General features: G+C 38.6%; 2 protein-coding genes across 2 annotated transcripts; one reads left to right on the forward strand and one right to left on the reverse strand.

Moving 5' to 3' along the window:
* Window positions 1-6,687: 6,687 nt before the first annotated feature.
* On the forward strand, window positions 6,688-7,281 carry LOC109210106 (LOB domain-containing protein 27-like). Its single transcript, XM_019373477.1, has one exon. It carries the CDS (start codon window positions 6,688-6,690, stop codon window positions 7,279-7,281), a length of 594 nt encoding a protein of 197 aa, XP_019229022.1.
* Window positions 7,282-7,693: 412 nt separating this feature from the next.
* Window positions 7,694-9,882, reverse strand: LOC109210108 (pentatricopeptide repeat-containing protein At5g39980, chloroplastic). Its single transcript, XM_019373478.1, has one exon. It carries the CDS (start codon window positions 9,786-9,788, stop codon window positions 7,752-7,754), a length of 2,037 nt encoding a protein of 678 aa, XP_019229023.1. The 5' UTR covers window positions 9,789-9,882; the 3' UTR covers window positions 7,694-7,751.
* Between the last annotated feature and the right edge of the window lie 3,200 nt (window positions 9,883-13,082).

The following is a 13,082-nucleotide window of genomic DNA, read 5'->3' on the forward strand; positions in this document are numbered from 1 at the left end:
TACCTTTTAACTTTAGATTTTCATCATTTAATATAGCATTATGGATGTTATCTTCTCTTTATCGTTGATTTCTGCTAATTTCATGAGTAGCTAACCCATAGCTATGGTTGTGAACCAACCCTAGTATGGTTATTTGATGGGTCTTGAATTTTAGGGCTTGAATGTGTATGGGTTAGTAGTATTTAGCTTAGTTCTTGCTAGAACTAAGGAATTGGTAGTTGCAAACACTGATTCATGCCTTTATGACTTAGTCTTTACTTGAGAAAGCGGGACTGAGTCTAGGAAAATTAGGCTAACAAGGAATTGTGGTGAACTCAAGAAATTGATAGCCCCAATTAAAGGGTTAAACCTAGAGATAGTAATACCCGACTTGAGCTAAAATCACTTGAATTGCATGAATATCCATTTGGACTTGAGAAAGCCAAATTGGGCAAAATCATTCAAACTACCGAGAGGTATAAAGTGAGTACCCGAGTGTGATGGCTATACTACGACCCCAATTAATCACATGATTGCCCTAGATTCTTGCTACCCGTTAGATATCCACCTAGGCGGAAGTCACTACCCTAGTCCCTCTAAATCCTTAAAAACAACCAACAAAAACATTGTACTTAATTTCAAATATTGCATGTTATAGAATAGAATTAGAAGTAGAAAAAACCACACCATTTGTGGAAGTGCAATTAAGAGCAAAAGTCGCATCTCTACTCGGATATAAACCTAACTCCCAACTAATTAACTCCTTGTAGATTCGATCCCGACCTTTGTTGGGTAAAACTGCATCGACCATCCTTGATACTCAATAGTAGTACAGGCTTGGAACCGATCAGTCGCATCGTTTAAGAATGACGTCGTGACATCATGCGTTATTATGGAGTGTTTTCCCAATGCTTTGCGTAGTTTCCCATGCCTCTGCAGTTTCGAACCTGCGCTGGGTAATGATGGCCTGATTTCTTGATCATGACGCTTGAACTCTTATAAATAGGGATATGAGACCATTCGTTTGTGTTTTGCATATTCTTTAATATCGAATCCTTGTATCTTCTTCTCTATTATACATATTGAATTCTTGTCTTCTCTTTACTTTATTATTGTGTATCTACTCCCGTGATTCTGGTTTGCTTCCAACCCTTCTGTACTTAAAACATCCTCTCTCAAAAATATGGTTAACATACCCTCTAGTTTCGGCATGGCAACTGACCCAATCCCTTTGGCGGTGCGTATGCCTCCTTATGATGATAGTGTTTCTCTCGCCATTGAAGATGAGAATTTTCCTACGTTGGAAGAAATAATCCCTCGTAGTGAAAAAGATAGGTCCGACTTTTCGAAGGCTCCCGAGGGTGAGCCTGAGGTCTTAGAGTCAGCGATGAAAGAGGTTGATCTTATTGAGCTTAGGGAAAAGTTCAAAAATCATGCCCACATCGATATGATCCCAGCAGAGAGTGATATGGGACAAATACACGCCTCGAGTATTGCACGTTCTATGTGTATCCATTCTACGTTGGTTATTCATTTCCTCTTCTCCCATAGGCGGAGGAATTTTGCTACTATTACGGCGTTTGCCCGGCCCAACTCTCTCCATACATCTACAAACTTATTTGCATATTTATGAAATATGCGAAGTTGGCCGAGGTCGGGGTCACACTCCGCCACCTGATGCATCTCTTCACCCCTTGTTTCTATAGGGGCGATGTTGCACCTTCGCCATCGAGGAAGTAAATGTCTAGTGGTGACGATGGACAACAAGGTAAATCGTCAGTTCTGGCTCAACTACATTTTCGTCAAAACTGAGGACGTGGTGGCCAACGCGAACAAATTCCCTAAGACTTGGAATTAGCCCTGTAAGTATCTCTTTTTTGTTAAGCGTTTAATTTGCATGTTTTAGTCGTAGTTTGACATTCTATCCCTTCTTCGTGCAGCCAAGCCTGCGCCCCCTCCTTTGGTTGGGGACATTCACGACTGGGTTAGCTAGGTTCTACCTCACACAGTAGGAATTCGTGAATGGCCGGCCTTTCTCAAGAAGTTCGGGCCTACGTCTTCCTTGACCAGTGAGTTCATCTATTTTTTGTCTATACTGTATTGACCTCATGGTCGCTTGTTCGCTATAGTTTTGTATAAGAAGTGACAATCTATTTAATCTTTCTTTTTCAGCCCGAGGATCTTCGAGGAGGCCGAGGGATCCTCCTCGTGCATTTCGTAAGAGGAAGGCTGCTTCTTTTTCGGAGTCTGTTCCCGTTGTATTTTGACTCCCTGATGGAGCCATTTTCTAATAAATTTCTGACCTCTTCGCGTACTACGTCATTGATTGCGGAGTTGAACTTATGTCGGACCTGTCTCACCGAGGAGTGGAGTGGGTCACATTCAGCTTGTGTATGGCGATTTCCTTCGGGATACCTGGCATGTCTGCATGGCTAAAAGCAAACAAGTTCGCGTTAGTAGTTAAGAATTGACGAAATTTACCTGGTTCTTGAAGCTTGTAGCCGATGCAAGCTTTCTTGCTATGGTCGTTGCCATATAATTGAATGGGGTCGAGGTCTTATATGGTTGATTTTGTTGCTTCGACCGTATCGGGGTCTTTGATGACGTCCTCGTCCGACCTCGACCCAGTTGATTTCTATGCCTCTTTTTCTTTGTCCTTTATTTGTTGAGTGATCGTACAGTCTAGAGCGATACGGTAGCATTCCCGGGATGTGCATTATTCCCCTCATATACTGTATATTCCCATGAAGTTAGGAATTTGATGACTTGATACAAGCTGGAGGGGATGGCTCTCATGTTGTATATCCATGGTTGCCCTATTATGGCGTTGTGTATTGCGTCTTGGTTCATGATATGGAATGTGGAGCGTGATCTCGCCGGATGTTCACTCAACTGCATTGTTAAAACCCGTTTGTGTGATGCAGCGCGACACTATCTTATCCTCGAGTTTCATTTGTGCAAGTACTCGAGGGTGGATAGTGCACGTGCCGCTTGCATCGTCTATCATAATGCGTCTCACATCGGTATCTAAAATTCATAAAGTGATAACAAGGGCATCATAGTGAGGGAAAGCCAAATCGTTGGCATCCGACTTATCGAAGATGATACTTTCTTCGAGTTCGTCATATCGTTCATGGGTGATTGACCATTTGAGCTTGTGGGTTGTGGTGAATTTCACATTGTTGATAGAGGCATCGTCGCTATTGCCAATGATCATGTGGATGGTGCGGGTTGGCGAGGGCGGTTCCGACGGTCCTTGATGTTGTTCACGTCCTCTGGCAAAATTGGTTCTTCCGTGGTCGCTCAGCAACTCTTTGAGGTGTCCCTGTCATAGCATGTTTACGACCTCCTACCTCAGAGCGATGCAATATTCAATTTTGTGTCCTCTCTCTTAGTGGAATTCACACAGGGCATCTGATTTTCTGGTATTTGGGTCTGACCTCATCATTTGCGGCCACTTCACCTTAGGTCCGAGCTTCTCCAAGGCGTAGACTATTTCTATAGATGATACAGAAAAAATGTGAGCAGGTAACAAATGAGGCGTACCTCTTTCTTTCTGGTGAGTCCCTGTCCTTGATCTGGGTGGTCCCTCTTCATGGCGGGAGGAAGGCACAATGGCGCTTCTGACATATGGTAGATGTCATTCCCGGTTGGGTCATGGAGCTACTAGGTCCCTCCTGATATCATTTATTTGATCTTTTCTGTGTTCGGCTTGTACTGAGGTCAATCGATGAGTCGGACCATTGAGGTCGTCCTCGTCTGTCGAACCTCGGCACAATATGCGTTGTGTATTTCATCTCAAGTAGTTGGGGGGTATTTTATAAGCTGACATAATAAGTTTCTAGTTGCCCTTGAACCGTTTCTGCTCAGCCCGTTCTGCAAAGCTGCAACCGGCATCCCTTCCGACACATTCGGCAAGGTCATCCTTACTCGGTTAAAATAGGCGAGGAAGTCTCTCAATCCTTCTCCCGGATACTGTTTGATGGCAAATATGTCATTTACTCTTGCTTCAGCCTTTTTGGGCCCAGCATGGGCCGTTACGAACTTGTCGGCCATCTCTTCGAAGGTCTCAATGGAACGCACAGGCAATTGTGAATACCATGTTAATGCACCTCCCATGAGGGTTTTGCCAAATTTCTTCCACAAGATGGAGGATACTTGTTCCTTGGCGAGGTCATTGTCTTTCAAGGCGGTGAGATAATGAGTTACATGGTCTTCGGGATCGGTCATACCATCATATATTTTCAGGTACGGCAGTATCTTAAAGGTTTTTGGTATGGCATGCGCGGTGGTGTCATCACTGTATGGCTGCTCGACGAACCGACCAACATCTCTTTTTGGCAAGAGCTTTGGGGCACCCGGTATCTTATCGACCCTTTCTTGTTGCTCTCTCATTTGGTCTCGAAGTACTTTATTCTCGTTCTCCATTTCCTCCATCCTTTTCAAAATGGCGGCGAAGGTGTCGTCACCTGTACTATTAACAATGTTATGAGTGATACCTGTCGTTGGAGGAGGGAACTGGTCGCTCTGCTTGTATGCTAGTGGTATAACGCAAGTCCTTGCATTTTCTGCAACCGTATCCTGAGTTGGTTTATGGAGAATGCTGGTTAGCGTGTCAGTTAGCCAAGCCTCGAGGAATTTTTTTGCTACTGGTGGCGTCCCTTCTAACACGGACGTGGAAGCTCCTTTACCGAGAGATTTTGTGATGCTACAGTGAGGAGGGGGTGATCCGCCTCGCTTGGGGGAGGCGTTGGGCGTTGTATCCTCGTCCTCTGCTTCAGAAATTAAATTGATGGTGTTCAAGAGGTTGGTTGTGAGGTCGCCCATTATCTTCGTTCTTTCTTCTCTGTTACCTGCCATATTAGATCCGTGCATACAAAGAAAGGAGATCCTGTTCTAGGTTTTTTTTTTTTTTTTTTTACGTTTGCAATCCACGTTAGTTATAGATCTAGAGGAAACTAAAAATTTAACTAGAAAATTCCCACAGACGGCGCCAAATTGTTTGACCAAAAAGTATAAACTTGCGGTTAAACTATTATATTCGATGCAATGGAGGGCCAAACTTAGTTAATATCTCTAGATATGGATCTTGAAAACATGGATAATGTAAGACAGTGTCAGTGGGAGAATGAAAATAATACACGTTTAATATCCAAAAGGTATGGACACACCCAATAATGAATGAGGTAGATGATTGTTCTTCCTGACAATGATGTGTGACAAACAAATCCTAAAATGTTCGAACTATTCTCGGATCTGATGGAAAAGTACGGAATAATGTGAGTAAGAATATTGACGAAAAGGTGAAGTTTGTATCTTTGCTAGAGAGAGAGAATCTTCTTCTGAAAAGTGCTCTTCTCAAGTGAATATTACATGCGCTATGCCGTTATCTCTTTTTCTATTTATACAAGACATGTCTCTAACAAACATTAATAGTACAAGTGCAGATAATATTCTCTTTAATATCCTATTTCAAACACTAGCAGTTACTGTTCTTTACACAATGCTAGACCTCGGTCATGGCTGACATCTCGGCCATGAATGTTGTTGCTTTCTGGTCGACCTCGACCGGCTCTTTCCTTAATGTCATATTACGCTAAATATCCTTAAGGCGGATTTTGACCTATACAAGTACTACATTAATTAGAAATCCAAATTATGTTTACCAAAATCAGAGGTCAAATTATGGTGGATCATTTGTAATTCTGTTTCATAGTTTGTCAGTAATGAGCTGTGAAACCAATGATTATCATGCAAGGAAAAATTAAAACAACACAGTATTTTGTGGCAGAATAAAAATGAACAAATAGACAAAAAAAAAAAGATCGTAGAAGTCCTACTCCTACATGAATCTGCGCAGTTACTAAGGTTAAAAATCCTTTATAAAAAGAATTACTGTAGAAGAGTATAATTCAAATTTAACGGCATAATCCAACGAAACAATGTATCTTTAAAATTAATGTATCTGGCCACGTTTCAAGCTATGTTTCTATAACAGTCTCACTATTCGTACGGTGAAAAGTACCACAGTGAAATTTAGAAAGATAAGTGGTCACTGAATTCCATGATTAGAAGAAGGTATGTATCCAATTCAATGACCCAACTTTCAAATACTTTTTCCTTTCAGTTTCTTTGAAACAGTCAAATAGTTTGAGGCTCTTTACTTTCACACGGCATATCAGTATAATCAGTTGCAAAAACTAGCCACGTAGAATTCTAATTTATGGAGTTACAAAAATCAAACTATATTCTAATCACCAAACTTCTTGCATAAAATTTTAATGAATAACTCAAGAATTATTCAACAATTAGATATGATTAATCCATTAAGGCTATCGCAACATTGGCAGTCTAATAGTAATATGGTGCAGGATACACCATTTTCCGTGCTAAATGTACCTATGTGTGACACCTAGATTTTCTTTTTAAAGTTCAAATACCAAACTTCCTTAAGAAGCGGATTTCAAATTATTTACTTGGTCTTACTAAACATAATCCCAAACTAATTAAAAGTGTGTTTAACTTTTGAATTTTCTCGTCATCATATAGCTCCCTATAGCTGCCACCTTCACTTTCATTTTAATCCTCCCTACTTCAACAACAAGGGAATAAGTTTATACTTTTTTAGTCCATTTCACAATCTCGACATACATAGGATACAGAATATCTGAGTCAAAGGTTAATCATTCTCTCGACTAATTTTGGAAAATGACTAAAGGTGAAACAGGCCGGCCAGCTTGCGCTGCATGCAAATACCAAAGAAGAAAATGTTCTCAACAATGTGTGTTAGCTTCATATTTCCCAGCAGATCAGCCCAAGAAGTTTCAAAATGCACATCGTCTTTTCGGGGTCCGTAACATTGTGAAAACACTCGAGCAATTGGATGGTGACGATCAAAAGGCAGATGCAATGAAATCCATCATTTTCGAGTCCGATATGAGGGAGAAGTTCCCCATCTATGGTTGTGTTGAGTGTATTCTTTATCTTCGCCAACAGTTACAGCTTGCCTTACAAGAACGTGAGTATGTATATACTCAGCTTGCTATTTATAGGCAACAACATTTACGACTTTCGTCTAGTGAAAATAATTCTGTTGGTAATGGGATCATGACGGCACCATTCTTCTCTAGTGATAGTGAATCCAGTCAAGGAATCATATATCCTGATTTTGATAAACATAATTCATTGGCATATCCAACTTCCAATCATGTATTTAGATTGGGGAGTCAAGAACAGCAAGAAGTCTCTCGAGATATTGAGAGTCTAACCCTTTTCAACAGTAGTCTGGTCGATGATAAGTAATCTTTTGTTGACACCAAAGAAAATTTTATTTTGTTTCCTTTAATTAATGTTTATGGTTATTCCAATTGTTTAACTGTGTGTGAAAGATTCAGATTTTAGACCTATGAATAAAGATTGACTCATTCAATATTTTGCTAATATTTTCTTTCTCTTTTCTTAATTCCTATAGTACATGGAGATAAGCATTGCCTATATTTACTGCGAATTGAATCTGTTTTCTTATCCTAATTTGAAAAAATTCAAATATTATTTTCTCTATAATATAATGCCACAATTAATCCGACATGAACTACTCTATGAATTTGCGGCGAATTAGAGAATAAACTCAGTGATGGCACTGTCATCTGATCCGATCATTGTTAAACAGTCACAACAGTATCTTAATGCATATCATTACAAACACAGTAAATCATATAGCAAAAATCAATATATAAAAATATCTACAGCTGTTACAATTGCATCATGTCGAGTTAAGATCCCATAGTTCCTCTGTAAGTCATGCGATTAACAATTCGAGATGCATCATTCACTCTGTTTGCTTTTTCATAAATGCCAGCAACAACTAGATGCAACTCTTTCTTGTTAACATTAGGATTAGAGTCCAGTTTCTCATACAGTGTCTCAATCATCTCAAAATTCTTTCGAGCACCATAAAGACTTAGCATTTGAAAGTGAACTTCATCCGAGAAAACACATCCCTCTTCCTGCATCTCTTTATATACCATGTCTGCCTTTTCAAACTCTCGCAACTTCCCATAAGCATTAAGGACTAGAGCAATCACATTAGAATTTGGAAAATATCCTGCTCCTCTCATCTTCTCAAATACCTCAATGAGATTAGTGTACTTCCTATTTCTGGAATACAAATCGATCATACACTCAAAAACTGCAATATCCTTCAACTCTCCAGCATCAAAAGCTTGTCTGAACACCCATGTAGCTTCCTCTATTCGTCCAGATCTAGCAAGAATCGTTATTGCAGTTTCTCTAGGAATATTGTCAGGCCGCTTCAACTCATGCAACAAACGTTTAGCATGTGCAACCAAACCAGCTCTCTCATATGCTACAATCATTGTCTGGTACAGAACCTGATCAATTTCAACTCCAGAACTCCGCAGCTTCTGGAATAACATAGCTGCTCGATCTAGTTTTCCAACTTTACCCCATATAGATATAATGGTCGAGTACGTAATGGCATTGGGCTCAATTCCTCTGTTCTGCATTTCTTGAATAAGATTGTTAGCTTTCTCATGTTCCAGTGTCTTACCATAAATCTTAATCATCGTGTTGTAAGTGACAACATTTTGTTCAATACTTTTCCTCTGCATCAATCGAAACAAATGTATAGCTTCCCCGAAAAGCTCAGCCTCACCATAAACCCTCAGAAGAGTATTGTAGCTGACCACGTTTGGTTCAATTCCCATTTTTCTCATGCTCCAAAACAACCTATCTGCCTCTTTGGCCATATCAAGTTGTCCATAGACATCAATCATTATATTACAAGTTGTGAGATCAAGAGGGCATTTCACCTCATTCATCTCTGAAAATACGGATAGAGCCTCCAAAAACTTTTGGTTCTCAACATACATAGTCAAGAGAGTTGAGTAACTCACTGTGTCCGGCATAACACCTGCTGACCTCATCTCTTTGACCAACAATCGAGCTTCGCGAAATAGCTTTGCTTTTCCAAACACATTAATCATGGTATTGTAAGCAACAAGATCAGGAGTAATCCCTGATGTTTTCAGTCTTGAAAAAATCGAAATTGCCTTGGAATAATCACACAGCTTTCTTGACAATTCAATCAAATTACTGTACAGAACAAGATCACCCGAAACATGATCCTGTTCCATCTTCTGAAGCCAAGATAAAGCATCATCAAACAAACCCTCTTTGCCAAAATGGGTAATGAGAGTAGAATAAGTGTACCTATCAGGTGACAAAGCTCTCTGACGCATTTCATCAAACAGCCCGTAGGCAAGCCGCCACTGCTTCGCCCGTAGTACATTACGCAATGCAACATTGTACGCGAACACAGACGGAGTGTAAAGAGCTACTTCATTGATCCAATCAAGCAATGCTAACGACCGCTGCCAGTCAGACTCACGTGAGAGGAGCGTCACCATGAAACGCATTGAAAGATTTCGATTTTGGTAAGGCGACATTAAAGCAAACAGCTCGTGCTCGTTAGTTGTCTGTCCAATGGATAACAATAAATCATCCATGTCAACGCTGTGGTCCAGGTGCGATGATTGCTGTCTCCGGCGGTACGGTCGGTGGTGGGGAGAGGAAAACGGCTGCGTTTTAAGCGATGATGGCGTTGCTGTTGTTGTCTTTCGCCAGACATCTTTATTTGAGGAAGTGGCGGAGAGCGAAACGACAATGAAATGGTTTCGGAGTGGCTTACGTTTCGTGTAGTGTACGAGGATAGTGATTCGATGTTGAGATAGTGGAGATGATGGAATGCTGTAAGTGGAAGCAGAAGCGGAGAGCAAAAGTGTGGACATGGCACCGTTCAAGGGGGAACATGGGTCCAACTCCAACCATTTACTATGCTTTGAGGAAAAAGAATTACTATCTTACAACAGTGCTCCTCGAGCGTCCCTTACAGCTTGTAAGCTTGGATGGTTGTTACTTATTGTTTAATAAAGTATCGTATCGTATTGTATTATGTTATATTATATTTATATACGATTAATATTGGGCTTGTCCTTTTTTGTGCGACTCATCGAGGCTGGAGCATGATAAGTCAAGGATCGGCTTCAATTTATATGGTGCAGAGTTAGGTTGTCAAGCTCGAGACCCTCACCGATCAAAACCGAGACCGACCAAGATCAAGACTGAATAAGTTGGAGTTCGAGGGAAGCTTACGGGGTCGAATAACGGAAAGACGAAATATCCGCAATCGGGCAAAGATCACGGCGCAACTCCCGGCACGTATCAAGAAGCGGCCGATTAATTAGCCAATTATGAGATTTCTTACTGCACCAAGAGCAGCACTTCCCTACTATGTAAAGGGGGTCTGATCATTTGTAAAGGACATCACATTCACGTTACATAAAGCAATATACTACTACTTTCTTGAGCTCTCAATATTTTTGTTACTTTGTTCATACTTCCCGGCGAATTATTCACTCGATTGAGGGCAACCTAGCTCAAGGATCAAAGCTATACATTTCATTTGGTTTGCTTTATTTATATTTGCAGTTAATTTCAATATCGATTTACGTTTTCTCTCAATTTGTACTAAGTAAATCACGTATCCTTAAAACCACAGTATAAATTCAATTGTTATCCGTTTTTAGGGTAAACAATATCATTTGATGAATATAATTTTTTAATAGATTGTATTGTTTGCCATCGTTATATAATATCACGCACCAACGATATGAAAAATAAACTTGTAATATTATTACAATAAATATATAATACGAGGTAAAATTATTATATAAAAATATATGGGAAAAGATAAAATTGGACTATTTATTAATTATGAAGGGCAAGATGAGAGAAAAATAAGGTAACGACACGACCACGCCAAATCCAGCGGCGGTCCGACGAGTTTTGTGGCCTAAAGCCAAACTTTATGAGGGGCCTTAACTTTTATTTTTTTTAAAAAAAATTATTTACTTATTTGAAGTCTATTTTTCTAGCGTTTTTTAGATATAAAGTTATTAATAATTTTCTTATAATCAATAACTTCTAATAAGTCTTTCTTAATTGACAATATAGCTAATTCATTTAATTTTTGTTCAGACACCGTTGATCTTAGGAGAGATTTTATCAATTTTAATTTTGAAAATTTCTTTCCGCTGAAACGACGGAAACAAGATCAATTAACACTATTCCATAAGTAATATAGGCACTGGAGAAAGAATCAATTTTTTTAATTTGATCGAGTGTATCAATTAAACTGTTATCTTCTAATTGTACTATTTTTCATAATATTTTTAATTGAAATCTAAACCATCAATATCGAATTGATTATTATACTTTAAGAAACATTCAAGATTAAGGCAATATTTTTTCAAATTTTCATCATCTAGTGATCTTAATTTATACCACTAAATAGAAAATCAAAAATATTTTCATATGCTTCGAATTGTTCAATTATATTTTGAAGTGAAAAAAATAGCTTTGTCTACTATGTATATAGTAATCAACTCCAAAGAACTCTTTGAAAGATTTTGAGATTTTATTATCAATATTCTCATCAAATTGTTATTTCCTATATATTATACGTTTCTTACGAAATTCGGGTTCAATATTCATTTAAAGTGTAATTTTCTTGGAAGAAACCATAGCAGTTGCAAATCCTTCTTCTCTATACTTGTTAAAAAAACAAAATCAAACTTTTTCACTTCGCAGAACTTTTTTTTAAACTTATACATAGCCTATTAGGTGTAACAAAAAATGGAACCCCATAAAATGTGGGGCCTAAAGCAGTTGCTTTACTTGCTTTATGGAAGGGTCGCCCCTAGCCAAATCGGTCATTACATAAGGTGACACTTTTCATCATTACGTAACGACGAATTTAACAATACCATACAATAAAGTTTAAGTAACAACCAAATTAAACATTGTATTTAAAATAACAATACAATACGATACAATAGGTAGCAACCATCCAAACAAGTTGTTAGGGACATCCGATTAAAAAAAAAAGGAGCTAATTTGCATGTATCTCAATAATCATTATTCCATATCAACACAAGTAATCTGCTCACATGGCTACGACTATCTTTTCTGTAGATCCTTACTGAACATGTATAACTAATGTTTAAACAAATTCAATTAGACCAGAGTGTGTCCGTATTAAGGCGTGACAATCCACATCTTGTTTTGTTGGTTGATTGGGTCCATTCAGATGCCAATAATAACCATAGAGAATAACTGCAATTAGCATAACCATACTGTATAGGTCCAAATTTGGCGATTCTGTAGTAACGGATAAGTAAGACAAAGGACGGGATGGTAGGTTGCTCTCACAAAGGCTGGTGTCAAAAGCGGGCAGCCGAGGTGAGAAAATAACGGTAGAATAGGTTTAGAGGTAGACATAAAGAATATTCCTTTGGATATTCTTTATGTTGTACTTTTTAGGGTTTTTTGGGAATATCCTTTATAAATAGGAAGAGATAAAAAATAAAAAGGGGATCTTCTTCACTTTCTGATAAGAACACATTGTAAAGGCTGACAAAAGAGAATATCCAAAAGTTGTCTTGTTCGTTGATAATATTATTGAAGCGCACGTTGTTCAATCTTGATCCATAGATCCAAATATTCCACACCCATCTTGACTTCTCACTTTTCCACGTCGCTGACAAAGAAAAGGAGGGGCATACGCAGGAATTTTTGTAAGCGGTGTCGAAATTTATAAAAAAAAACTGAAATATAACTTTGATTGTCATACTTTTAGACAAGAAATAGTCTTAATCTATTGATTTTGTTGAGTCTTAAGCAAATATTTACAAAAGAAAATTGTCTTAGTTGAGGTTTGAACATTTGACCTCCTAGAGAAAAATCAAGCACATTACCAACACACTAACACACAATTTATGTTAAGTGGTGTCATTTTTTCCTACTTAACAGTTTCCGTACAGTATTAATACATATATTTAGTAAAAATTTCCGACGAGACACCGCTTCGATAAGCGTAAATCCGCCCCTGGAGAAAAGGGAACATCCCAATCATATAAGGGAATCTTACAGAAATGTCCCAAAAAAGTCCCAACTTACCAACCTCTAGCCATTAATCATAGACTTACCAAAACTAGGCAAACACATATAAAAATTAAAAACTC

Source organism: Nicotiana attenuata, unplaced genomic scaffold, assembly GCF_001879085.1.
Source record: "Nicotiana attenuata strain UT unplaced genomic scaffold, NIATTr2, whole genome shotgun sequence".
NCBI classification, from domain to species: Eukaryota; Viridiplantae; Streptophyta; class Magnoliopsida; order Solanales; family Solanaceae; genus Nicotiana; species Nicotiana attenuata.

Excerpts from the sequence above, each read along its gene's own strand:
- LOC109210106 (XM_019373477.1), top strand. The coding sequence starts at position 6,688 with ATGACTAAAGGTGAAACAGGCCGGCCAGCTTGCGCTGCATGCAAATAC.
- LOC109210108 (XM_019373478.1), bottom strand. The coding sequence starts at position 9,788 with ATGTCCACACTTTTGCTCTCCGCTTCTGCTTCCACTTACAGCATTCCA.